This window comes from Lottia gigantea, assembly GCF_000327385.1.
Source record: "Lottia gigantea unplaced genomic scaffold LOTGIsca_52, whole genome shotgun sequence".
NCBI lineage: Eukaryota > Metazoa > Mollusca > Gastropoda > Lottiidae > Lottia > Lottia gigantea.
This window is the reverse complement of record NW_008709781.1, coordinates 1,221,723-1,249,036: the sequence shown is the minus strand read 5'-3', so window position 1 is coordinate 1,249,036 and position 27,314 is coordinate 1,221,723. Positions and strand designations below refer to the sequence as shown.

The 27,314-nt window shown below is 33.1% G+C and overlaps 2 protein-coding genes across 2 annotated transcripts in view; one reads left to right on the top strand and one right to left on the bottom strand.

Moving 5' to 3' along the window:
- LOTGIDRAFT_165586 (hypothetical protein) lies at positions 1-21,527 on the bottom strand (the record flags this gene model as incomplete). Its single annotated transcript, XM_009062618.1, has 15 exons — positions 1-281; positions 472-610; positions 999-1,096; positions 1,384-1,566; positions 1,852-1,959; positions 2,225-2,289; positions 2,486-2,687; positions 5,572-5,694; positions 6,094-6,220; positions 6,464-6,555; positions 7,912-8,032; positions 9,528-9,607; positions 15,421-15,560; positions 15,829-16,153; positions 21,482-21,527. 15 exons carry the CDS (start codon positions 21,525-21,527, stop codon positions 1-3), a joined length of 2,130 nt encoding a protein of 709 aa, XP_009060866.1.
- A 2,170-nt stretch (positions 21,528-23,697) lies between these two features.
- The window catches only part of LOTGIDRAFT_165585 (hypothetical protein), a gene marked incomplete at both ends in the record, with an annotated part of 6,611 nt that continues 2,994 nt past the window's right edge, over positions 23,698-27,314 (top strand). Inside the window, 2 exons of the mRNA XM_009062617.1 lie at positions 23,698-23,814; positions 27,025-27,085. Of these exons, the coding sequence (XP_009060865.1) occupies positions 23,698-23,814; positions 27,025-27,085 (178 nt within the window). The remainder of the gene's footprint in view (positions 23,815-27,024; positions 27,086-27,314) is intronic.

Here is a 27,314-nt window from a genome sequence, read left to right as displayed (position 1 = left end):
TCATCGCGTGAAACATCGCAAAATTGTCACTAAAGCTACACCTAGAACTATTCTAAAAACGTCTGTCGAGTGAAGCGTTGAAGATGCACTTTCTACTTCATCAAGCACAACCCGGGGATTATCTAGGTCGATTTCATCTCTTTGTCCCTGCCGTTGATGATTGTCCCGTGAATGCGATTGGTCATTTCGAACTACGTGAGGTTTATTGGTTGATCTGGTCAATATGTCACGTGGTAATGTAACGGGGTTTTCCATTGGTTTACATTCTTTCCTTTTCTCTTCTAAAAAGAAAAAAAAGTAATGTGAAACGGATAAAGAATTTTGCTTTCAACAATGACTTGGTACATTTATGTTATGTTCTTGACACAGCCAGTATTATCATACCCCCCACTTTAACTGTAATAGCGCATATTATTAGCAAATTCCCTTAATACCTTTAGAAGCATAACGGCTACTATGGAGAATACTTACTATCTTCAAGGAACAAAGCAGCTTTAGGTCTCCTCATTTCATCAGACTCGACATCTGAAAGCGGCGTACATTGTGTGGTTGGCATCTTGTAAAGAACTCTCCATGGCCAACGACTACCAATGATGTAGCTACTGATGATCTGAAAACACACAAGAAACACACGTGATATACAATGGTTGCTTGTACCAAGGAGCAAAAAACAAAATGAAGAACAAAACAAGGCCAGAATCAAATAAAATATTTACATAAGGTAATTAATTATGCTGACAATGTATCCTCGTCAGCTTTTCAGTCACCTCTATAACACAGATGGTATTTTCTGTCGATTTGAAAGCTGGCAGTTACCTTTCAGACATTGCGGATATTGCGTTACGCATTAAAACGTACATAATCACACTACAAGCTAATATATAGTCCAAAACATCTGTCTCAGCCAAAAACTCTCAAAATAGCCATCAGAGGCGGGAATAGAAACAGATATTTCGATCTAGCTAATAAAATGGTTATGATTCAGAAAAGACACATACCCAACAATTAAATTCATTCCTGCCATCCATACTTCTAGTTATGATCATTTCCTGCAAGTCTTCTTCTTGGTATGTTATAAACGCCAAACATTGAAGTTCTGAAAAATCATAAGCATGTTACTTATCTCGCAATTCAAAAAGTTTCCATTCGACTGGAGCTTCGATGTCGTTAAGATCTATCTATCAAGTCTCGGGAACTCAGTAGGGATCGGGTCAGGTTTGTGGGAATAGTATTTCACTGCACTGGGCTTGGTTGGATTTAACATAAATAATTGATAAAAAAAAAAGACTTTACGTTTCAAAAGTAAGGTATTTACTGTCATTTTGTCACGGCTTAGACCAATCGAAACCTAGTATTGTATCTGTTCAAACCTGAAGAACTTACCCAAAGGAGCTAATAAGGAAGGACAAGATGTGGACTGAAGAGTCAAACTAACTCGTGTTCTACAAGTATCAGCATCCCAATCAGATATGGTACCATCACATGTTTCATCATTAAAGGTACCATTAAATGGTATGGTGCTATCAATACCACAGTAAGATGGCCACAGATTCTTTATTCCAGATACTGAATACAAGATTGAAAACAGTAGTATATTAGTCATAATCGTCCAGGAAAAATTAATCTGAATGTTAACAGATTGTAGATAACTGATAACAGTAGGATGACATGTTGGAATGGGGTTGGGATATTAGGGTACTTACATAAGGTCCACCTCGTCTTATACGTAGACTGCAATAGCCACCTTTCTTGTATCACGGAAAGCAACAATTTGAATGGATTATTGGCCAGCGAATACAGCCAATCAGAGCCCTCGACTGATCAACTTGGTAAAAGTTCATATTTACTTACAGATAAGGTTTTTGAAATAATAACTTCTATAAGTATCTAACAGAGGAAAAGGGTCGTCATGAAAAGCACAAATTTCTTCCATTTCCTTATCTTGACGTAAACTTCGACCTGAAACCAAAAAAAAGTTTTCAGTTGTTGAGAAAATTCTACATGGGAAATCGCAAATATGTGGAGAAACTCATTATTTGTGAAACATTCATCATTTTTGTATGTTTAATTTAGGCTGAGATAAGTATTAAGAAAAAATTATGAGTGTTCAGAGTTGTGGCCACATACTCTACTGATAGTATTGACTGTTGTGGACCAAAAGCAGACAGTCAGACTTTTTTTTATATAAAAAGTAAATTTAACTAAAGCATCAAAAAGAACTTACTTGCTCGATAACTGAGTAAATTGTTATTTCTTCTGGAAAACTCAAAGCATGTATATCTGGGAACACTGAAATATCAATTAACAATTGAATTAACGATGAAATACATTGAAATGAATTGTAGACACTTCCATCGGTAAGCTTTTGTACAATTTCATTACTATTTCAATATTTGAAGCTGTAATGTAGTAGCTATTATGAGCTCTCTACCTCTTTACAAACATCTGAAAATAATAATAATAACAAAAACAGATTTAATCGTACCATCCATTTCTAAAGGTTGTGACTGTTTTATATTGGTTTTCATTGGTCCCTTTCTCACGACAATGAAATTTACCAAATTTACTGAAGACAGCATGTCGCCTTTCAATCTGTACATCTTCTTCTCTGTTTAAATCATACAATACCCATGAACCATGTATCTTGGCATCAAAATAACACCCCTGTTTAGCAGCGTTGTTGTGTTCTGAAACAAATATACATAAATTTACCACGCCCTGTGATTGGTAGCCTACGACTTTAAAGCTATACTTAACGTTCTTACAAGAATAACATTTTAAGTTAGCGATGATCCTGCCCACCATCTGGTCCCTGGCCTATCCTCTTGCTACTGATCTTTCCTGGATTATCCGTACCCATTTACAGTCGACAGGAATAGTGAGGAAAGATGACTTTTGCAATATCGCCAGAAACTCCGACCGATATTAGAACCCACGACCACCAAATGCACTCTTTCAGAAGAATTAAAATAGAAACTATAACTTCAAAATAATTTACGTTTGGCCCCATTTCAAACTAAACTAAACGAATTTGTTTGTGTTTATATTGCCGGTGTGTTATAATTAATTAGCTGTGTTTAGTAACTTCTGCAGTTGCTCATGTTGGTTCATTATCTCGTCCTCACAGTCAATGAATCAAAATGATCAAACTATAACCTTACTGAACTTCTAGCAAGACTGTAGTAAGTTAATTATAGACCCACTGCAGAAGGTGTGACAATTTCATCGACTGATTTGCTTCAAACTCTCCAAGATTGGTCGCTGATCAACCAGCCATCAAATCAATTTACAGTTCTTTTCAATTCAACCTTGGGTCTCGCCGGAGTTTAAGGTGTAAAAGCTCGAACTTTAAGAGCTAGTAAATTGATTAAATCTAGCACTTAACTGATTTGGAGGGTTTTAAAGTTAAAATTAGATGACTCGCTTAGAAGACGTTATCTTAAATTAAACAACAGTTAATTTCAGTTTTTACTTCTCTTCTCTTACCTCCTAACTTTATTTCTTGGTGAAAAAAAAATCGTTTTTAAAATGTTACGTGTCGAGAGGCATGTCTTCTTTTATTAAACAATTTCTCTTGTAATTCTAATTGTGATAAAGTACTTGCTTTCTTTACTTCAGACGTTTTGCCCTTTTAATGTTTATTTGATGAATGTTAAAAGCATGTATCCAACTTTCCTTAAAAGTTACAAGTAAAATATAGTCTTTGACAAAGCCAATCAATACATTCATTCTCACAAATTATATTTTCCGCAATAAAAGCTAAATCTATTTGAACGAGTAGGACAAACTGGACATAAGAAAGGTCCGAGGGTACCTTGCAGAAAAGTTTGAAGGCGTCACAATGTCTACAGAGAACAGACACAAAGTTAAAGCGTAGTTTAGGAAGTCTAAAGTCTATATTTCTGAAATACTTTATTTCCAACATGTATTAAAATCAACCATCTCCTTTACCAAGTAGGTCAATATGACCATCATTGTTCCAGGATGTCTAAGAATTAAATATCTGTCGCTGGTCAACAAACAAAGTAAAACAAACAAAAGTTTAAAATCAATTAATTCAAAAATGTTTTGAACTGATCTTAAAGGAAAATCCCCAATGGTAAGCTTTCTAAACGGCACAAACCCTTTCAGCATATTGATTGTTTTAAATGTAAAATACTGTACATCTGAAATGAAATTTCTTTTAAATGTAAAGTAATTGTTTAGAACAGAAAATTAAAGTTTTTTTGTGGACTATTTTTGGCACGGGATAATCACATTTTCTGTCTGTAAAAGGCATCAGAGTCGTAGACGGTAACTATATTTGAAATCAGCTTTATAACACACGATTCCAACAAAAACAACGAGAAAACACTATTGTTATAAGCTCAAACACCCCTGGTATCTAAAGTGGTCGCTGCCAGTGGCTCAACTACAATTGGGACTAACCCCCACCGCCAGAAAATAAAATGATATATAATTGCTTCACTTACAAGCTACAATTATAATCAAACTAAACAACCCGCAATATATCTACAGTTAATCTTCAATTAACAGGCATTACATTGAGTTACAGAGGAGTCTCAGAATGCAGGGCATGTTATTAGGAAGGGGCCAAACACACTTAAGTCTACTGGCCCCCACTCATCTAGTGGAGACACTGGTCGCTGTTAGATAGCTAATGTAAGTGTTTGTACTATTTTAATATAATTAAATGCTAAGATAAGAAATGATTTCCACTAGGTAGAGTTAACCATCTTTTCATTGTGTTTTTCAAACATGTCACTCGACTCGTCTTGAAGCACGTTCCTTCTCATACCAGATTTCACTTCACTTGACTAACGTGGCCACTTCAATCAAACCACACAAGCCATGTAATCTCAAAGCGCGGGAAAGGGTGAAAAGCGGGATCATGATCGTCTGTGCCTTCAGTAATAGCAGACGTAGAAATTAATCTATTAATGGCGGCTAAGAATGGTAACAGCCGAGAATGGAATGTGCCGTTTTCAAGAAATGAGTCTTGTTTACATAATCATAAGACGAGGAAACATTAAAATAATTGCTTTATTTTTTCTTCGACACGAAAATCAAGTTTTGACCGTAAACTGTATGATTTGTTAAAATATTTTTATAGCTTAAATTGACGTTACTGATTCTGAAAGCAAAGTCTAAAAGTCTCTATTACAACTTAATGGAATGGTGCCAATGTAATATAGAATACATAAAGACGATGGTTTGGAAATTGTAAATTAACCTTAAATCAGTATAACCTCTTATGTTATTGACCTTCATTACAGAGTTATTCTGGTATGCAGTTGGAATCGCATCTGCCTTAAGGATAGTGTAGTGTCTGTTATATTGTTAATGTTGACCTGGTATTCGTACAGATTCCATATTCAAACAATGGCTTTAAATTACCGAATTTATAAAGCTTTGTAACAAACACTATGGTTGTAAAAATGGTTTTGTAACAAGCCTCAGATGTTTATGGTATTGGTCTACAAGAAACGCTACTTCCGGTTACATTGTTAAAGTTTGCCACTTATCAAGTTATCATGACTACTGATGAAATAAAATAAAAACATCACTTACGACAGAGTCCACAGGTTTTTCTACAATGACTGGTATATTGTTCTTGTTGTTCTTTAGAACAGATTCCTTGTGCTTCAATCATTTTACACTGTTCTTCATCATCGTCTTCACATCTATCTTCATCTACAAGACAACAGTATATATACCTGAGAAGTTGTATTGTCAATACAGTCACCCAGATCTAAATTTTTCTCATTTACTGAACCATCCAATTTCATTGATCCAGATACAACTAACGATTACCTACAGCTACCCAGTTTGCAACATCAGCTTCCGTTAAAGGCGGGCAATAATTTGTCATCTACCTCCACCTATTTTCAATGCATTATCTTATATTTCGATAATATATTTCCAAAACTGACTGACAACTCAACCCTTCCTCTCCCCTTTACAGACCCAACATACTGGTGAAGCTTAAGTATGTCTGGTAATTGAGATGTTAAAGAATCTCAGGTTTGCATCATCTAACCTCATTGCCACTGAATATTTCAAGCTGTCTAAAATAAGTACCATGCAACAAACCTTTCCTCCTCATTCTTAATTCATAATACTGTATTCCTGTAGGTGGTTTACCATCTTCCTCCTCTGGACAGATAACACTAAAATATATCAATACTGAAAACTCTCCTTTCATATGCTTCGGGAACCTCTGAAATAATAATTGGAACGAAATGAGTTTCAGTAGACTATACTTTCACTACCTTTTATGATAAATGAGACGAGTGTACAATATCTGAAAGGTGAATAAGAGAAAAATAATAAATGAAAATTACTTATTCCCACTCAAAAGATATATATCTTCCAGAGTCTGGTTTGATTTAAGTCTACAATTTGTCGTATGCAATAATGGAACTTTTGCCGTTCAAGAGCACCATTCATTATAATAACTTACCAAGCAATATTTCGGTTGCTCACCAAACTCCCCTGCTACCATGTAAATAAATCTATCAGTTTCCCAACCTGACCAACAAGCCAAACGTTTATCTGAAATGGTAAAAGGTTACGGGGGAATTAATAAAATGAAATAAAAACCTTAATTCTGATTAACAAGCAAAAATAAATTTGATGTAATATTCGTTTGAACTTTGAACTCTTTTCGTCACAGAAAGGCAATAATATAGATGATAGAAAGCGAAATTCCAATATGTAAATTTGATAAAAAAAACGATTTACGACTTTTACGATTTTATCTTTAATTGCTGAATCTTAATTAGTTTTTTAATTCTGGAAATGTTTAACATTCTCTATTTTTAAGGAACCACGACAAGATGGCTGCCATTATAAAGTAATTACTGGCTCATTTCTTGAGAAACATATATATCTTAGTCGAAATTCTAACATATCATCATTAATTCTTAACTTCTTTATGTGTCAAATAAGGGCTGTTTTTTACACTCCAACTCGGAGATAACGGTAATCAAGTCCAACAGTTCGACAGATTAGCTGGTTCACTTTGACGAAAAGCCTTATTAATAAATCATTAGAGTCGCACGAGGTTTCATTACCATGTATTAGCAATGGAAAATTGGTAAATGTTGGAAACTGTTAAGAACTTAGACTACAGGTAGTAATGCATAAATATGTAACAGGTTTTTTAAACAGAACTTCACCAGAAAACAACCTTAAAGCATCAATTTTAGCATAATGAATATATTTATATTTGGGGGAAGACAGGCGTTTATTTCTCACAGAATCTTTGAAGACATTAATATTGTTAATTTGGGACAAATCTGTTGAAAGTCTCGACATGTAAATTTAAGCAATCTCGTTTGCTACCAAAGAATATGCTAACTAAAGTCAAATATTCTACGTTAAAAAAAGGAAACTATGAGTCAGTGATAGGCTGTTAATCGATATCAATCGTCTATAAATGTCATCAAGCTAATTACTAGGTTAATTCTCGCGATATTTAACGAGAACATAAGTTAGCCAGACATGAAAGATAGTAAGGAGATAAACAAAGCGATAAGTTTAATGGAGATACGCAGCTTATTTCTATGTCTTGGCCAACACTGCGAAATCGAACTTTTGGATACCCTTAATAAATCAACTATTATCAGATAAGAGCTCTTGTTTTTATGCGTAGGAAAAATCTGTCGAATACCTCAAGAGCACTGTTCAATAATGTAGATGTAAATGTTTTAGTTTTTTTGGCAATAGTAGAGGTGGAGTCATTCAAAAGACCCTGCAACTAAATCCTTATTTGTATTCAGTATGTATGGAATGGTTTTATCTGACATCTTTTTGGACATAAGCAAATAAACTAATATTATTGGTGCTTCGTCGGCTGGAATTTATGTAATCCAGTGGAGAGGAAAGCATCTATACATTGATACTTACGATGTCCTTTCCTAATGAGAGGATTGCAGTCACTGCCTACTGGAGACATAAAATCTAATCCATCACCAACTACACACTCTACTTCTAGAGTCGATCTTCTCCATTCTGACTCACAATGATCCTGAAATTAATGGTTAATATTTATCTCGGATTTCCCTAATTTGGAGGTTACTGTCAATAACCAATTCTTCTGGATATTTATTATAGTGCTCGATCTAGATCAGCTCCGAGCTATGTTAATGTACTAGAGTGAACATTCAAACAGGAAATAACCAAATATCAAGAGATGCAATCAGATGCTTGGTTTAGTAAAAATCCGCCCCCACTCATATGTTGAAAATGGAACACTTCCAGTTCTGCTTCTTTGAAACTAAATTCCTCAATGCAAAAAAAAAAACAGATTGTTGGGAAAAATCTTAAAGAACTCAATGTACATCCATTGATGGAAGAACTGTTGACTTTTACTGAAAATTTCTCTTAATAACTTTAAAGAAGTGTTCAAGAAGGTAATTTCAACTGACTCTACCATCCATCAATTTCGCAGAATACCAAGAATCTAGTTCCGGTTGTCGTAAAACGCTTTAAAGCATATTTGATAAGAGTTTTGGTCAATTTGTCACATCACTTGAGGTTGAAGAATGACTTTATAAGTGGAAATCAAGTTGTCACAATTACCGCCAGATTTCAAATTAATGTTTTCTGCTTCGTTTGATCATTGATCGCCATTGACTGTTAGCAGACGTGACGGCCATTTTTATTGCATGCTCACAATGTAAACAGTGAATCTAAGTTTCTTCTGAAATGTTCGTTTCAAACAGCCTGTATCAATAAGCGTCTTTTTGTTTATTGTCTCAGAATTTCGTTTCTATTTCTAGCTTTCTACACTAAGTGGGTCATATTGGTGTCTTAATAGTAATAATTCAACCAAAAAGCTGCTTACAATGAAAGATAATTGTGAAAATGCAGCCTATATCTATTTTTGAAAACATCTTTTGCAATTATACTCTTATTTTATTCTATAAATATTAAAATATCTTCAGCCAAGAAATTTTCATTCTATTTTTTTTAAATCTATTTTTGCAATATATATCCTCATTGTTTTTGAAATGTTCACATAAAGACAATCGTTACATTAAGTATTTATAATATCATCAGTAAAAGATGAATGTGAATGGATCATATTTAATTGAGTTAATAGTGATCTTGATAGATCTATTTGTCAATGCAGCTTAATAACGTCTTCTATCAACAATAAGATACTGTAGATCAATCGACACTTTGTAATGATAGAAAATAGACCATCCATTTTTGTGGCTAGCCGGTCGTCTGGGACCACCCGAAGCAAGAAACCTTCATATATGCCGTATAGGCATCACTGTTTTCTATCACTTTTTGAGAGAAAAACTCTGATATTTACCTTCTACTTATCTGTCTATTTCAGACCCTTATCTGGTTTCTGAAGAGGGTTTACTTCATGCAATGTACAACATATCTTATCGGGAGAGCGTCAACAGCCTATATCAAGAATAAAGTAGCCAACACTTTTGAACCTTAACCTATATGTTGTGACAACATTGCCCGAAAAGTTTGCTTTTGTGAGCTCATGTCATACTTACTTCATTGGTTAGTCTGCTGATAGTTCTGAAGGTAAAGCCACCACTGATAGGACATTTGTACGATTGTTTTCTCCACTTAGCTGAAAGTAAAAAAAACAAAATAGAATAAATCGTTCAATTTGATGTCCATTCATTCGTATGCCATAAACTAAGTTGTTCAACTATGTTAGTTGAACCAGTTGAAGAGGCTGGGGGTGAAGAAGTTAAGTAAGCCATTTTAATTTGTCTCCTTCAACAACATCTTTGAGAAAAAAAATATATTGGATTCATATTGAACCAATGTTTAAAAAACTGAAGTGAATGGAGAATTTGTGGCTTTCAAGTGAAACACCGGAATAAAAACATCGATATTCAATTCATACATCTCTACTTCATAAGATTCAGTGATTTGTGTAAATATTTTGCTGCCGGAAGTTTAAACGCGAAGCTAGCTCATTTCTTATAAACTTACACGTTTAATATCGGAAGTGAGTTGTCGTCTGCTCATCGACTAGTTTTAAAATGGCGTCTGTATGTGGTATAAATAAAGAGAAAGTTTATGAAAACGTTGATGGAGACGAAGGTTATGAATACTTTATATATTAACTGCAGGCTATAGACTAAAATTTATTGCAAATCAATTACTTTACAAAAACAACATTTTTTATGAAAAGAAATGGATTTCGATAAGCAACATTTTGCAAGATGGTGAAACATGTAGATGTATTTGTGGATCATGTATTAGAATCATACGCATTGATGACAGTTTTTGAAGAATGCCCACTAATATCCCCAAGGGAATCATTCGCGAATTTTCGTGAGATACTTGCTAAATCATCTACATATTCGCCAGAGCTCAAGAATCAACATTTTCGGCCCAGCTATTATTCGACAACCACTTTGATTAGGAAGAAAAAAAACTATAATAATAAAAAGTAGTTTAACCAATTACGATCTTAACGCAATGAACTCATTAGTCAGGTCTAAGAAACCCTTGAATGAATCTCCTGCCATAGATTACATAATGGATAATACAAAGCTATTAGTATATCATTTTATTCCAACAAAGCTAACGTATCCATAGCAAAGAGAAAGTATGGCCCCTCCTAAATAGTGTACTATTTTAACAATATTGATATTTATGACACCAATTACTCAAGGGAACACATAGAGATTAATTTGCCCCCAGAGGACGTGATTTATCTCGAATCACAATAATTGAATAATAATATTAGGGTGTCAAAAGAAATATCTCGCGGATTTTCTCCTCTCTCCATAAAGCGGTCGATACTGAGGAGCGCTTGATCAATCTTCCATCCCTTTGCATTAAGAATTCTTTGGTGACATACAAAGGAGTTGTTCAATATTAAATCACAACATAAGATTTACGACATATAAGTGTATATTGTGTTGAAACGTTATGTGCCCAATCTTATTAAAGAAGTGTGTTATATTCCATAATATTGTCTTGTGTTTTTTTTTATAAATCACAACACCTTGAAGCTTCGAGAAACTTATGTTCAACCTGTTATACCTGTTCACGTCTTTTGAATACTGCTGCTCGGTTTCTGTTGAGTGTTGACCCTTGTTGGCAATATTTAATGCATGCCTGATATTGTTTTTCCACAATGACCATCTACAACCAAAAACATATGGTCTTCTTGTTCGAATGACAATAGACCAGTACCCGTGGCCATCAACTGCCAAAAAACACTGTGAACAATTGGCGAAATACAACTTAATCTGTATCCTAGTAGCATAGAATATACTTTCTTAATGTGTTTGAAAATAATAAATTGTTTGCACCTACTAGTCTGGAATGTCCCTAGTTGATAACATGACGGACGGTGTGTACTAAAATCATAGAGAATGAATCAATCTGGTTCAATTAAATTAGATTAAACTTGACTGATTGACAGTCAGCTTGACTTCCATGTCAAAACGTGTATGGAAAGCAGAATAGGGAAACAGGGTCTTTTGGTTTACATGAACTTTCGAAGTATTGGCTATCAAACCTAAGCAATCCCATCTTTCACGTCAAAAGTGAATTGAAGCAAACAGGGAAAAGAAGGATTGGTGATTCTTTTGGGTGATATGATCGAAATATTTGCAACTACACCAATGCATCACAACTTTCATGTCAAACGTTAAAAAATGATGGATAAATGACTGTTCTATATTACATCTGAACTGATTGATAATAATCGTGACTTTCATGTCAAACGTGAATTGATAGAAGAACAGGGATAATAAATTAGATATATGACTGTTCTATTACATCTGAACTGATTGATAATAATCGTGACTTTCATGTCAAACGTTAATTGAACAGGGATAATAAATAAGATATATGAAAGTCCTGTTCTATTACATCTGGTCTGATTGATGATAATCGTGACTTTCATGTCAAACGTGAATTGATAGATGAACAGGGATAATAAATTGGATATATGACTGTTCTATTACATCTGAACTGATTGATAATAATCGTGACTTTCATGTCAAACGTGAATTGATAGAAGAACAGGGATAATAAATTAGATATATGACTGTTCTATTACATCTGAACTGATTGATAATAATCGTGACTTTCATGTCAAACGTTAATTGAACAGGGATAATAAATAAGATATATGAAAGTCCTGTTCTATTACATCTGGTCTGATTGATGATAATCGTGACTTTCATGTCAAACGTGAATTGATAGATGAACAGGGATAATAAATTGGATATATGACTGTTCTATTACATCTGGTCTGATTGATAATAATCGTGACTTTCATGTCAAACGTTAATTGAACAGGGATAATAAATAAGATATATGAAAGTCCTGTTCTATTACATCTGGTCTGATTGATAATAATCGTGACTCTCATGTCAAACGTGAATTGATAGAAGAACAGGGATAATAAATTGGATATATGACTGTTCTATTACATGTGAACTGAATGATAATAATCGTGACTTTCATGTCAAACGTGAATTGATAGAAGAACAGGGATAATAAATTAGATATATGACTGTTCTATTACATCTGAACTGATTGATAATAATCGTGACTTTCATGTCAAACGTGAATTGATAGAAGAACAGGGATAATAAATTAGATATATGACTGTTCTATTACATCTGAACTGATTGATAATAATCGTGACTTTCATGTCAAACGTGAATTGATAGAAGAACAGGGATAATTAATTAGATATATGAAAGTCCTGTTCTATTACATCTGGTCTGATTGATAATAATAGTGACTACCATGTAAAACGTGAATTGAGAGAAAGAACAGGGAAAGTTTTTTGAGTAAATGACGAGCAATAAATGTGACTCCTATGTCAAACGTAAATTGAAAATAAAACCGACACGTCTGGATCTCTGAAGATCTTTATTAACTACAAGTTCATCCAGGGCCTTTTGGACTTGAAGTTCATCAGGGCTATCTGAGACTCCACAGGTTTAAAGGCAAAAAACGAAAAGAATATTAGACAAATCATTTACATCAGGCGACAGGCCAAGCTATCTCTAGTAATATCTAATCGCGCGAATTGCTTATTTATAGACTTTCAAACATGATATGATATGTTTGTTGATCTTGCGGTTCTGCTAATTAATCTAATAAAGATGTGATTAAATAATGTGAATATTAATTAATAATTATTTCTATCTGAAGGCCATAATAAACAACGCCGCTATATATCAATGTCGGGGCTAAATAAGTTATCGTTTACATTTATTTCATTATCATGTGATGAATAGGACGTCGCGAAATTAAGTTAACCGTTATAAAAAGGTTATTTGTGGCTAAGCTGCAAGCCGTAATCTGAGAATGCAGGGTGATTCCGTAACTAGAGGTTAGACCTAGAGTCACGCTAGATTAATACACGTAATCGATGGTATCGTACAATAATTGACAACCACGACAAAGGTGAACAAAATATTATCAGGAAACGAAATGTTGTCTCTGCTTCATTAAACACTTCCAATGGGACCATTAAGTATGTATTTAATAGACCTCGGTTCCTCTCGTTTACAAACCGGAACCAAATAAACAGTTTTTGAGTCATCTAAAGTAAATCTTTCAACTAGTATTAGATAATACTAGATAACAAAACAGATATCGATCATAGAGAAATATTAAGACAGCTTCCCAGGCAAAGCAATATACGTCCACTGGCAGCTGTTAGAAAAAATAATACAGTCTTTAGTGACTAAAATACGAATATTTATCGCTTTTTAAAGATCTTCTAAATGCATTTATAGTTTGAATGTATTCATATTTATATTTCTGTCAGTTATTCAAGCAGGATTTTTAAATCAATAGTATTAACCTCAAATTATAAAAACACAGTCTTTAATATGTTTCACTCGCACCAAATTTCATTAAAATCAGATAAAAACTTGTTCACAAAAAATGTTGACGACGACGGCAATATACGTCCACATCTCCTTGTGAGCGTATAAAAACTAAGTAAGCGTAGTGAATTTAATGTCATTTCTGCTTTTTCTTCATTAATCTTCAGAAAGACTCTCATAATTAAAAACGATTGTGCAATGATGATGACAGAACTTGAAAAAGATGATTAATTTTCTTTTCTTAAATTCTACTTTTAATCAAAGAACTGTTTCCTTGAAGAAAAAACTAAGGAAGAACATAATCCCTTTGATATGATGAGAGCATTGTGAATCGTTGACTTAACGTTACTTTCATCACGGTTTAACATTTGAACGTTATTCTATGTAAATAAAGAAGATATTTTGTCATTTATTTCCTTTTTTTTTATCTCCTTCACAATGTCATTTAGTTTTTTATTACTTTTGCTTCGACGTCTTGAAAATGTTATTCTTATTTTATTCCAGTTTCCAGAGCAGCTGAAGTTGAAAATGATCTATGAGAAACAGTGGGATGAAACGTTTCGGATTGGATCATTTGAGATAGGAAGTGATTTTTCTGGAATTCATTTGAATTGGCATGTTGCCTCACTTGGTGATGTCATTTCCGGATGTAGAATACCACATGTAATATGAAAATTGAATTTGAAATTACATTATTTGGTCGTGAGGTTTGTTCAATGTCTCCCAACTCAAAGGTTTCCAAATCTATGATGGAACTTTTTGGAAACAAGGCATGGTATTTATAAAAGACAGAGCTAGTATTGATCGTTAAGAATCAGTTTCGTACTTAATGCTCTCTTATTAGAAAGAATGACACTTGAAAGTGATTTGGTCTGTTGATCGCATCAAAATATCATTTAATATTTTCCTCTATCAGTCAATTATCTCAAGATAAAGTTCAATCCTAATGGACTCAAATAGCACAACAACATCATTCAGGTTCTTATTCCGTTTATTTGTGACTATGTCTGTAAATTTTGCGCTTAATTTAGATTCATATAATTGTACAAATTCGACAATTGGTTTATTATAGAAGTGTATATTGCACTACATTTTCACAATTAAGCTTAATCGTTACTTAAGAAATGAATAGAAATTATGTCAATTGTTTAATCATTGCATTTAGCACTGTTTATAAAAACCTGTTTTTCTTGTGAATTACATTATGATATCAAAGACTGGTTATTTAGTTATTTAGATAGAGCATGACCTAGCAGGACGACATCCATCCGTCACAAACAGTTTTCATAGACCATATCATACAAAGGTTGCTACTAAATTACACTTGTATAGACACAGTGTAAAGTTTTTGTTGCCAGAATGCACAAGAATGGGTTAGTTACAATTTTTGCAAAAGATGTTTAAATAGATAAAAATAAAATAGCATAATAAGCTATGTGACTTTAAAAAGATGTGGAATTAACAAACCCCATAGCACGAAGCAATCAGGAGTCCAGGTGAGCATGATCTGCCACATTAGCGAGTTTAGTATTTAATATACATGTACTACAAAGTTACTCACCAACCCACGGCCATTCCTCGAGAACTAACCCGTCTTCATCACACAGATCAGGGTCATTGGTATCACTCAGTGGACCTTCTAACACCTGCACTAGATTATCACTCCGACGTATAAATCTCATACAGGTAAATTTGTGTGTTCTGAAAAGACAAAATACAAAATTATTTAACAGATTTAATAATAATCAAAACGAGTCACTTCATGACTGGTACCCTGGGAACAAAATTGATATCTTTCACCAAAACAATTACCAATTTGGCTAACACTTAGCTAGGGGCCAATTGAATGATATATTATGGGGTGGAAGTATATCAAAATGTATAAATTTGTGTATCATTGATCATCATCGCTTTCTTTACATGGTATCGCTGATGGTCTTTAACTGCATCAATATCATTTAATATTTACCTATCTAGATTGTATTGGATTATTTTATATGTATTATATCCTTCATTCGTTAAACATGTTCTATTATACACTAATTCTCGTTCAGAACACCTTCCAAAACTAGTTTTAGTATAAACACTGCGTTTTTCAACGCGATCACAACGTTTCATACTGTGTTCACGGTGCCGCCATAAATTATTCCCATCAATAAAAATATCCTGTTTTTGAAGCCATCTGACATCATGTTTCAGGTTAATCCACCAAGTTTCAGTATTCCAAGGTTTGGTTTCACCAAGATGTGATGGTGTTTGTAAAAATGCTGGAAATCGGCAACTACTTTCAATACCTGGAATAGAAACAATGACCCTTTCTGTAAAACCTAATAAATTATATTATAGTGTATCATTAAGGGTGTCACAACCAAGTCAGAAAGCATCCTTTGATACTGAAGTTATGTATACCAAACATAAACAAATAAGCTAAGGAGTGGTTGTGAAGAAGCTTTTATAAAACATGGGGCCTGAATGAATGATATTAATGGTGTTCATTTGAAATAAATTTCAAGCTGTGGCTACAATATAATACATCTAGCAATTGAGTTGGTACCGTCATTTGCTGATTTTTAGCAAAGCCCTATACATTATACGGGGCTTTGATTTCTTGGAGGGATGGGTTTATCACCATTCGAAGAATGTATGTTGTCAAAGAGATATAAATTGCGACATATAAGACGCGTTTTTACAACATACTTCCTCTTACGTCCGCGTTTGTTTTATAAAGGGGAGATAATTTAACTGTATGACAATCCTTAACCGTTTTTATACACATTATAAAGTTGTTTATGTGTATCTACAGGTTAATATGTATATACAGTACATATAGATCTACTATTCAATTCATATTAGATAAATCAATTTAAATTATGTTGTAACATATCTAAAGGGAGTTGGGTGTTTGTTGGACATAAAACTTCCATTTAAAACAATTCTAAAGAGATTCCAATCAATACTGCTCTTGTTGACGTTATTATATGTAATAAGTAACAGAAGACTGTATATTAAAATATACAAGAAATAGTTTGCTTATACGATAAAGAACAAGCATTCGAATATTCCTGTTTTGTTATAGCCAGACAGACTCCCGTTTCAGTAAACATTTTCCATTTGTGCGAATAACATTTTTCTGTTTTTAAGACAAGATCGAAATAAGTCCTCATTTCGTTCTTGTGATTTATAAAAATGCTATTAATGATTCCTTAAACTGACTTTCAGTTCGAAACATTCAAACTACTCAGTTATACTTTGTTTTTAGAAGTATTTTATACTTAGTGTAAATTTAAAATCCTGATTGAACCTCTTTATTATAAAACTCTTTGTTGTCTGTAAAGATTTCCCTTGATGGGAACACAACTTTAAATTGATATTTGTATGTCTACGGAGTTGTTAAAAATATTAGGCTTCTAATCGTTATTTCGATTTCAAATTATGTCATAGAAATGTTCAAGTTGAGGCCGTGTCAGATTTTGTTTTCTAATCTTTTTTCAATTACTTTTATTACTATCGATTTCTTCTATTGTCTTGGCTGTTCTTTTTTCTACTAAAACATTTAGAGTAATTGTGGATGCATGAAAAACCGATACATCGGTCTTTAGTACAATAAGAGAATCCACAAACATGCAGTAAATAGTAAGGTGGTCACATCTTATTATAACACAGTGAGTTAATACTTTGTTCAGACTGGTGAAAAGCCATACTTTCCATATTCTGTATACTTTAAAAATTCAGATATTTTAACGACTGATGTGTGATACGTTCCCACAAAAAAGCAGACGTAAATGATCTTACTTTGATGATAAAGATAGCAGCGTATGTTATCGAAAGTTTAAGTTCCATCAACACATCAGTTCTGTACATACCCGAATAAGATATATTACAATTTGATTGGCTGTAATCCGATTTGGTGTAATAAGTCAGGGTCATTGCTGGTAAATTGAGCCAACAAATGAGCAAGCAACTAATTGCTGATGACTTATCTTAATTGAGTAGAAAAATAAAACGATTTAGAACATTATTACAACATTATGTAGTTTGTTATATGGCCACTGATATTACCCATGTATTGCGAAGAAAAAAACTGCGTCGTGTTCAATAATATACCCCCAAAGAACACACGAGATCAATTGTTAATCTGACTCAAGTCATCACGTATTTTTTGCATTTATCAGATCTTTCAATAAAGTTACATTATATCTTTACTTATGATATACGGCTACAAATAAAATCTTCACAATACTTGTGAAACGCTCTAGATAATTTCAGTGTTATAAGGTCATCAAGTGATATCTCTGTTGACTGTACTTGATCACAGTACAGTAACCAATGCAAAACAAAGTTTTCTTAATAGTTCACTTTGCCTATGGACCGTCAGTGATAGGACAAAATGACTATTGGTCTAGCGAGTCCAAGTAAAAGACGAGTCGGGCAATAAGGTCTGAACTGAATTACCTATAGAAAATTTGAAAAGCATTCGTGGTTTTCATTTGACTATGGCTTTAGGAACAGCTGATTTAGAAATCTATAGGCCAAATGATTCTTCATCCATCATTATATTTTGATGAGGAAATATGAATAAATGCTTTCCTGAAAAACTGCTCCGCTACCCCATTGCCAAAATTAATCTTTTGCCTTGAGTCAAACTTTTTGCAGACTTTACCAATTGAATTGAATTTGAAACCAAATGAATATAGACTGGGAATAGAGAGATTTGCAGTAGATTTAGATTTTGTATTCTTTCACAACAATGACTGTTTTTACTCGTTCTAAAAACCAATCACCGTTTTCTATTGAGGTTTATAGAAGGTTGAAATTGGCGCGGAGGGTTACAACCCAGTTTCTAGTATCGATGAAAAGAGATCCTAATATAATTATCCCTACACAATGTCGTCTTAATGTGATTTAGAAAACTTCATGTTGAAGGAAGGGATGAATTAGAAGCCTAATAAAATTTATTATTCTTAAATAAATAATCGAACGATATTTAATGTGTCTTGGAGTAGACGCGAGCTATACAGAATAGCTTGTTGGTTCGAGCGATTCGATCGACTTACACAAACAACCCGAATCCACGTAATCTCAACACTCAATACGAGTTGGGGTTAGTGGAGTTGACGTGGAGACAATAACCAAACATAATAAGAGTATTGGAAATTGTTGACAAAGATTATTAAACAATGACTACTCCATTTCCTCATGCAGTATAAGATAAGCTGGAGAAAGGTTTAGTAATTTACTCTGATAGAATCGTAGTAAATTCGCGGATTTCTGAATGACTGGGTTGGTCAATTTGACAAATTACTATCCACAATTCCATTTTAAAATCAATGCTTCGGGTGGGAGCACCTACGAAAGAATGTGCTGTACCGATCCAATGAGTGCTTACTCAAACGTCTGCGTCCTTTCAGTACAAAATATGTTAATTCTACCTTCTATATCTTAAGGTATAATTAGGGACATTTTTGATTGAAAATTCTGGATGGGTAGTTCTGAATTTTCTTTTTTTCAAATTCCACAGAGAGCGAAAAACCTTAGAGTATTGAGACAGTTGTTTAGGTAATCAAATCATACTCAAGTCTGTCACGGTTACCACAAAGTGTGAAATCCTAATATTTTATGTATTATGTGAAACGAAGCGGTTGGAACTAACACTCATATCTATTCTTCTAATCGCCGACTTGTTATGAATGATTCAACATTTTCTACACATCATTGAACTTCTCCTTTCTTTTCTAATATTATTAGCTTGATTTTTACTTCAGGTTTCAAATGATATTTTTCACTTGATGCGTTAAATATGAAATTGGACATTTTAAGAGTGATCACTATTAAGTCTACTTATTTAAATGATTAAATTCTAGTCGACTTCAGTATATTGACACCAAGATACCAATATTATAATATGATAAGGTCCAAGGATTTTGCTAATGGCTAAAATCAAAAGAAAGGAAACAGTAGTACGCTTCAATTACAGCACGGACTTCACAGAGAGCATCATAACTAATAACTTCTGTATCTAAACATTCAAACAAGTGAATTGAGCAATGAACATGCTATTTATGGTGTTCACGACAACGGCATCCTACGCAATGGTAAGTTCTTCTGGTAAAAATAAATACAAATATTTCATGTCGCTTTTTTACACATCTGTCAACAAGTTACGTACAAAATGTGAATCATTTTTCTCAGTTAATGGTTTGAGATTTGATAAAACGAAACAATTAGTTGACATCTAGACTTTTAAATGCGGTATATATTCTTAACCTGTCAATTTTCATTACAACTATTTCTATAAAATTCGGTTTTCCAATCTAATAAGCCCAATATTTTAATGTCAAAATTGTTTTCTGGCTTTAAATATAATTTGTCAAAAATGCATGTGAATCATATAGAAATCGAATTTCTGTTATATACTAGAATACCAACGATATGCATGGAATTATTGATTAAATCCCTTACTATATAGTGGGTTTGATTTTAACCCTAAATTTGATTTTAAAGAGTTGCTACATCACAAAAAAATCTACTTGAATTTCTAGACAATTCGTACATCGGTTGGCAAAACGAAAATATACACATAACCAATCACCTTTGCTACGATAACACCTTTTCATATAGCGTTAAAACGACGACCCCTAGTTAAACATGGCACGTGTTTTTACATGACATTATAAAATGGAAGCGATTTCTTTGATTTCTACTTCGTATACACTTAAATATCTGATATATGAATAAATAGTTTCCGATGGGAAATATTCAGCGTTCTTCTGACTAAACTGAATTGTTCACCAATTGATCGAAGCTACTGTCTGGACAACGAAAGCAATGGAATTAAACAAGATAAGGGGTAATTTAATTTCAATGAAATTGTCACAAAAACACGATAGGATACAGTTTAATTTGTCATTTTTCAATCATGTCATGTTGAAAAGGTAAAAGGAGAAAAATAATGAAATTGTTGAATTATCAGAGTTAATGGTATTATACCTCAAATTGAAAAACAATAAATTAAAACCCATGTCAGTCTCTACAAAAAAAACTCTTCGAGATGGCGGCTTACTTCTAGGTTTTTATTAATTTAATGATTCTTCCAAATTCTTAAATTCCCGGTTACCTAAGTAAGATTCTGAGAGCCATTTAATACTGAACGATCAATTCTAGAATCTCCAGATATATCAGAAGCGCATTGATAAAATTTTTAAAGTTATGTGCCATCATGTCGTGATAGTATCGGGACAATGTTCGTTTCAGAATAAAACAAGTTTACCTTCTCGTATTTAGAGAAATTTCTAAGAATTTTTAAGTAGTGAACTGAGTAGGGTACACTGAATTTTCAAGGGTGCTTACGGCCTTTTATTTCCCTACGTAAAATGATAAGAAATGTGAGTGTGGAAAAACCCGAATGGGGTGGGGGATACTGCACTATCAGTAATCTTTTTTTCTGGCTTGGCCAATTCACGACTGACTACGATGGGGCCCACTTGATTTAATCTTTTTAACCAAGCTGCAGCCAAAATTTTGGTTGAATCAGATCGTAACAAAGCATCCTGATCAAATACCATTGGATCCAAACTAAAGGACGCCAATAGATACATGGCCTTAATACTAAATTAGTTGCTTACCTTTAATGGCTATTATAACATAGGTAATGAAGATTTTCCAATCCATTGTTAGCAGTGAACACTATTCTGGAAAAACAAAAGAAGACTATGACTGTTGAGGTATAATCGTTCCACTAGAGATTTTATAATCTACAGCTTCATACAGAAAAAATCAGACACGTAGTTTAAAATCTCCATGATTTATTAACGGATTTTATTATTTAGGTGAGCAATATTACCTGGCTTCTATTCATCGTATATACAAATTTCTTGATTTACAAACAGAATTATTTATCAAGATTCATCAGTCCAGACGTGCTAATAAAATTCCCCCTGATTTTAAATATTCAGCCAGATTTATGCACCGAGACATGCAATGTCAGCGTTACCTATCGTATTTTAATCGTTAAAGGTGTGGATATATTGTGTAGGCTGACACTGAGAACATCTACATCTCAGCATCATCTCAGTGTTTGTGTCACAAATCATTATTATAAGGCATGTCTTGTCCAATCGCAAGGCGTCCGAAACCCATTGTACCTTCTGAAAAAGTAATTAAAAATATCACATTTGACATGGTAATATTGAATGATAATATTGTTCTGAAGATCTTTGTGGTTGCATTATAGTTCAATTTAATAGTACAGTCGCATCATTGTTACCAAACTAATCTGATATCATATTGCCACTAATTATAACCAGACATAAATGCATAACTTCCAAACGATGGCGGATCCAGTGGTGGTACAATGGTTTGTACCCCCAATATTACCCCCACAAATTCAAAAAAAGAAAAAAATGCGACAAATCAATTCATGTCTTCGAAAATTTTCTTGAAAGAACCCTCACAGACGCAACATGGGAGGCTTGCGACTTCTCGCTTTTTAAATTCGACCTCGGCAGTTGACCCCCATTAAGTCAGTCAGCCCCCTATTTGTACCACCAATCGCGGGAGGCTGGCGCCGCCACTGCTTGTTATAAGTTGAAGCAAGGGAACTATGTGTCATAGATATTCAAAACAGTTTCAATTCGACGTTCTTAACGGAGTGACAGAATCTGTATACGTTTGTTTCAAGAATGATGATACACTTCCTGGTAGATAAAAACAGACGACACCAATATAATTAAAGAGACATCATAGCTAGAGGAATAAATATCAAATGAATCGAAAAGTCTGTTTAAGAATTCATTAAAACAAAGCTTCTTTATTGATTACAAATCTAGGTTAAAACAATATTTAGACGGAATTTTAATCCTCTTGTAGGTTAAAATAAATATCTTGTTCGTTGTGTTCAACCATTGGGAAAGTTATTTGTTAATGCTCTTATCTATTATTTTTACTTTTTCAAATGTCACTTTGAATACTAAATATGTGATATTTGTGATTTCATCAGGATGACTCAAATTATGTCATTTGAATGTCATTAAGGGATTTGGGACATAATAAATCATATTTTTTAATATAGAATTTCATTATTACTTGGTACCAAGAGAAAACTGAAAGCTGGAAATTAGTTAGTATTACCCGTAAGAATGGTTTTAATACTTAATGTAAATATATAATTATAGAGTGCCATAGATTGATTTGTCTAATACAGTGTCAGTCATTAATCAGGATTAAATCATACTCTTTAACCAGTCATCTTCAACTTAATCCATATTATTATAGTTTTATCATTATCAGTTCTATCAGACTGTCTCTATTCCATACCTAATCCGATAAACACACTCTTCTTTCTTTGATTCTGCATTTATCATTTATGACCTGATCCAGAATGAATGGTTATGGTCAAAGTCAAGAAAAAATATTTACAACATCTTATTCAACGTTTTGGTAGCTGCTCTTATATTCCTTTTGGTCTCTTAAAGACGTACCTCAGAACAATTTAATGTTCAGGCCAATATCAACTTTCGACGGTGTAGATATTGATAACAGAATGACGAGTTATGAGGTTTATTTCATTTAGACTAATCGAACGTTGACTTTTTATTCTAAAAAATAGTACAAATACCTGTAAATAAAACTCTATCAGCTGGTAACGTACCTATATCCTTAAACTACCTTTTTGAGCACATTGTATTTTTACTGTTTTCATTTGGTTTATATGTTGCTTCTGATATAAAAAAAATATCGAGAAGGATCGAATATGACAGAAATAATATGACTTGATAATGGCATCTTTTGTTTCAGAAATTATAACTGTTTTGCCACGGTTGAGTGAATTTCAATGAGAAATATGGAGAATAAAATAGAAAGTCTGTTAAATGATGAGACAAAAGATGGAGGGATATATTTAAGTGGGTTAACAACGGATATCGAGTACATCAGAAAAAATTGTTCCGTTATAACGGAAGTGAGTAGTAAGTGTAACAAAACATACACTCAAAATGTCATAATGTGAGTTTTCTAATGAAATGGGTACATGAATTGGTTTATCAAGTACAATTCTTGTTTGTTGCTTGTCATTTCGAACATGTTAGCCTATTTTATCTAACAAAAACATGGGTATTTTTGTCCCACATTTCAATGAAAAGGGTTATTTTAAGATTTATTGACATAGACTTTATGTATTTCTCTGTATAGAATGATGAATTCCTTAAATAGCATATTCAGCATTTTCAAAAATGTGTTATTTCTCGTCGTATATTACATCGTTGTACACACGTAATTCAGTAAATGTTCTAATATTAATGTATTCTATAACATAGTTAAATATTGAAATATACATTAACAACATAGGCTACACCTGCAGTAAGTGTGGGTAAGAAAGAACGTTTTAACAGTTTCTGTATAGACTAGCGTTCAAATTAAATTTCTAAATATCTTTTTGCTTTCGAACATATTTGTAACTAGGCCTACTATTTTGAAAATAGACTTTGGGTATGACGTTTTCGTTTTGGACATGGGCACCGGTTTTTGGCAGTCACGTTTATAAATTTGAGAAATTTTTCAATTCGTAACCACGAGTAGTGCCTTTAAAGGTGGATATCTGGTTATTGCTAATTATAGAGGTTGATTAAGTAATTGATCAATAATTCAAAATGAGTGGCGTGCAAAAGATAGTAAAATCCAATGTTAGCATTTGTCTTTAGGCATTTATGGCGTTAAGTCTTTAAAAAGACGACGAAAAAATATAATGAACCGGAAGTTGAAGGTGCGAATTGGAGAGTATTGGTGCAAGTTCGACAAAATTTAAAGTGTATGCTGACACTAACCAATTTATTATGTGATATAACTGCAAGTGATTATTGCCTTATTGAAATAACCCCGTTCTTTAATGACACCTTAATCGTACAATACAAAATGTTTCATATTAATGATATTTGACGATAGCAATGTATCGCATGCTTACTTTTATGTTGTATATTCAACTGTGATATTGTACTACTAATTTGCCCTTGGTAAATGTTGCTGTGTCTTGGTCACAAATCTTTACTAATACCTTGAAAGCAACCTTATTTCCCTACCCCCTCAGTTGAAGTTCCGTGCTATGATGTGACGCTAGAGTAATCAATGTAAACCCGGTTAGCGTTTAGCGTCATTCTATTTCCGGTTTGAATCCGTTGAACAATCATAAAGAGGAGGCTTGATTTGATTTCTTTAAATTCGTTACTTAGTACAAATTAAATCAGGTATAATATAGATAAGAGATCGTGTACCTTGTTGACAAGACCATATTCCGACATTTTGTGAAGACTATTCGGAACTTGGTGACAGTAAGAAATGGCGTATATAAACTGACTTCAGATGAAACAAATAAACAAGTAAATGAATAAATAAATGAATAAGTAAATGGATAAGTAAATGAATAAGTAAATGAATAAATAATTGAATAAGTAATTGGATAAGTAAATGAATAAGTAAATGAATAAGTAAATGAATAAGTAAATGCAAAAATGAATCAATACGTAAATGAAAATAATCAGTAAGAGAAGAAGTAAGTAGATAAGTATGAAATTAACAGGTAAATAAAGAAATAAATAAATCAGTTCAGTCATGAAAATTTGACCAAAGTTACAAAAAGTTTAAATTTAAAAACGAAGTTAAAATCGACAACCCATATGAGTTAATAGTACTACCACAGAATTTCAACTAACAGCATGTATTATAAAATTTTCTGAAGCGTGTGCTATGTGGACCGTGGACCCGTTATGTATTTGTCTCATCGACAAATGACTCGAATTTTGAATTTATTTAAATTAATGCACTATAATAATATTGCACATACTCTTGGTATATTTATACTGAGGTTGAAAATGACATACAATTTAATAGGTAATTCAAGAATAACAATATTGTCTTATAGACTTACCTTTCTAACTATTCCGAACTTCCTTCCTGAGTGATATCTATTGAATGATTGAATGATTTTACGAGCATTGATTGGAAATTTGTGAATGATTTTACAATCTGCTACTAAATACTATTATACCGCCTCCCGTATTAAATAATTAATACAACTCTTTCACTTGAAACAATCCAATTACCTCTGGTCTTTAGAATTACTTTGATTACATTTAATTTCAAACTTCTGTTATTTTGGTTATAACCTGATTATCTTCAGTGATTATGTATCAGTGGTTATGCCATAATGGTCTCGGTAGCCGCGTCCTGAGAAATTATCTGAACTAATATACCCGCCCACATTCACTTGTGGAAGACAAAAGAACCGGCCTTAGTTAAAGATTTTCAATTGGATTTTTTTTAAAAGCTATTCGTAAATCAAACTGGCAATTGCTTGTATCTGACTTACTCAATTTTTAGAATTTGTTTTAAGTGACTAAAGAATTGTCCCATTTTAATCAACGATTTACCAATGTCATCGCCCAAGAGTGCTCATCAGTTTTATAATTATTGCATTACTATAACAAAAAAGAACTTGACAATATAATCAAGTGATATGTAGTGAATATTGCAGTCGAAGCTATATCGAGATGTAAATCAGGGTTATATCGGGTGTTTCAGAGCTTTGAGGAGTTAAATATCAGAGTTTTATCGAGGTACCTATTTAAACTATATAGCGGTACATATCAAAGCTATATCGACATGTACATAATTGTTATATATGTTGTATCAGAGCAATTCCAATATAGAGGTATAGAGCTATATCGTGTTACATATCACAGCTATATCATGTGTATCAGAGCTACATATCAAATCCATATGGGGTGAATATCCTAACTATAATATCGTTTTTTTAGAACTATATTTGATTAAGCTATTTAGCGGTGTTTTGTGTCTTTCTAAGGTATACCGCTTAACATCATAACATATGGAAGTTTACTGAGTTGATATAGAATCGTGACAATTAAGATAATAAACCATAGGAAGTTATAAAGAAAATGAATACTGAAATGTCTTTCAAACGAATTCTTCAATTCATTTTGTCTTGCAAGAAAAATTCCCGTCGCGTGTCAGATCCTCGACAGACCATAATCTAATTCATTTATTAAAAGACGATTTATGTTCAAGGGCAATACTGTTTTTCAAAATCGCTCTTTTTGTCTCAAAGGGCAAACTATAAAATAACCACAAATTCTACAACATGGGAATTTTTTTACAGGTAAATACGCTCCATGGATCCTTCTACGCCTATGTGCCTATTATAAGAGGTATTAGACAGGGTAAGAAGATGGGGTTCTTTTGCTGGCAGATAATCTATAAACACAAATGAAAATTGGGCTGCTACGGCTTACGCTACGCTATGCTACGTTCTTAAATTGCATATATCATAGATATTTAGAATTGTGATAAACCATTATATGACATACTGATTTAAAGACATATAGGCAGCTGTTGTAAGAAAAGGGGCGAATATTCAGGCCCGCAGCCATTTCAATATTGCCCATAGCC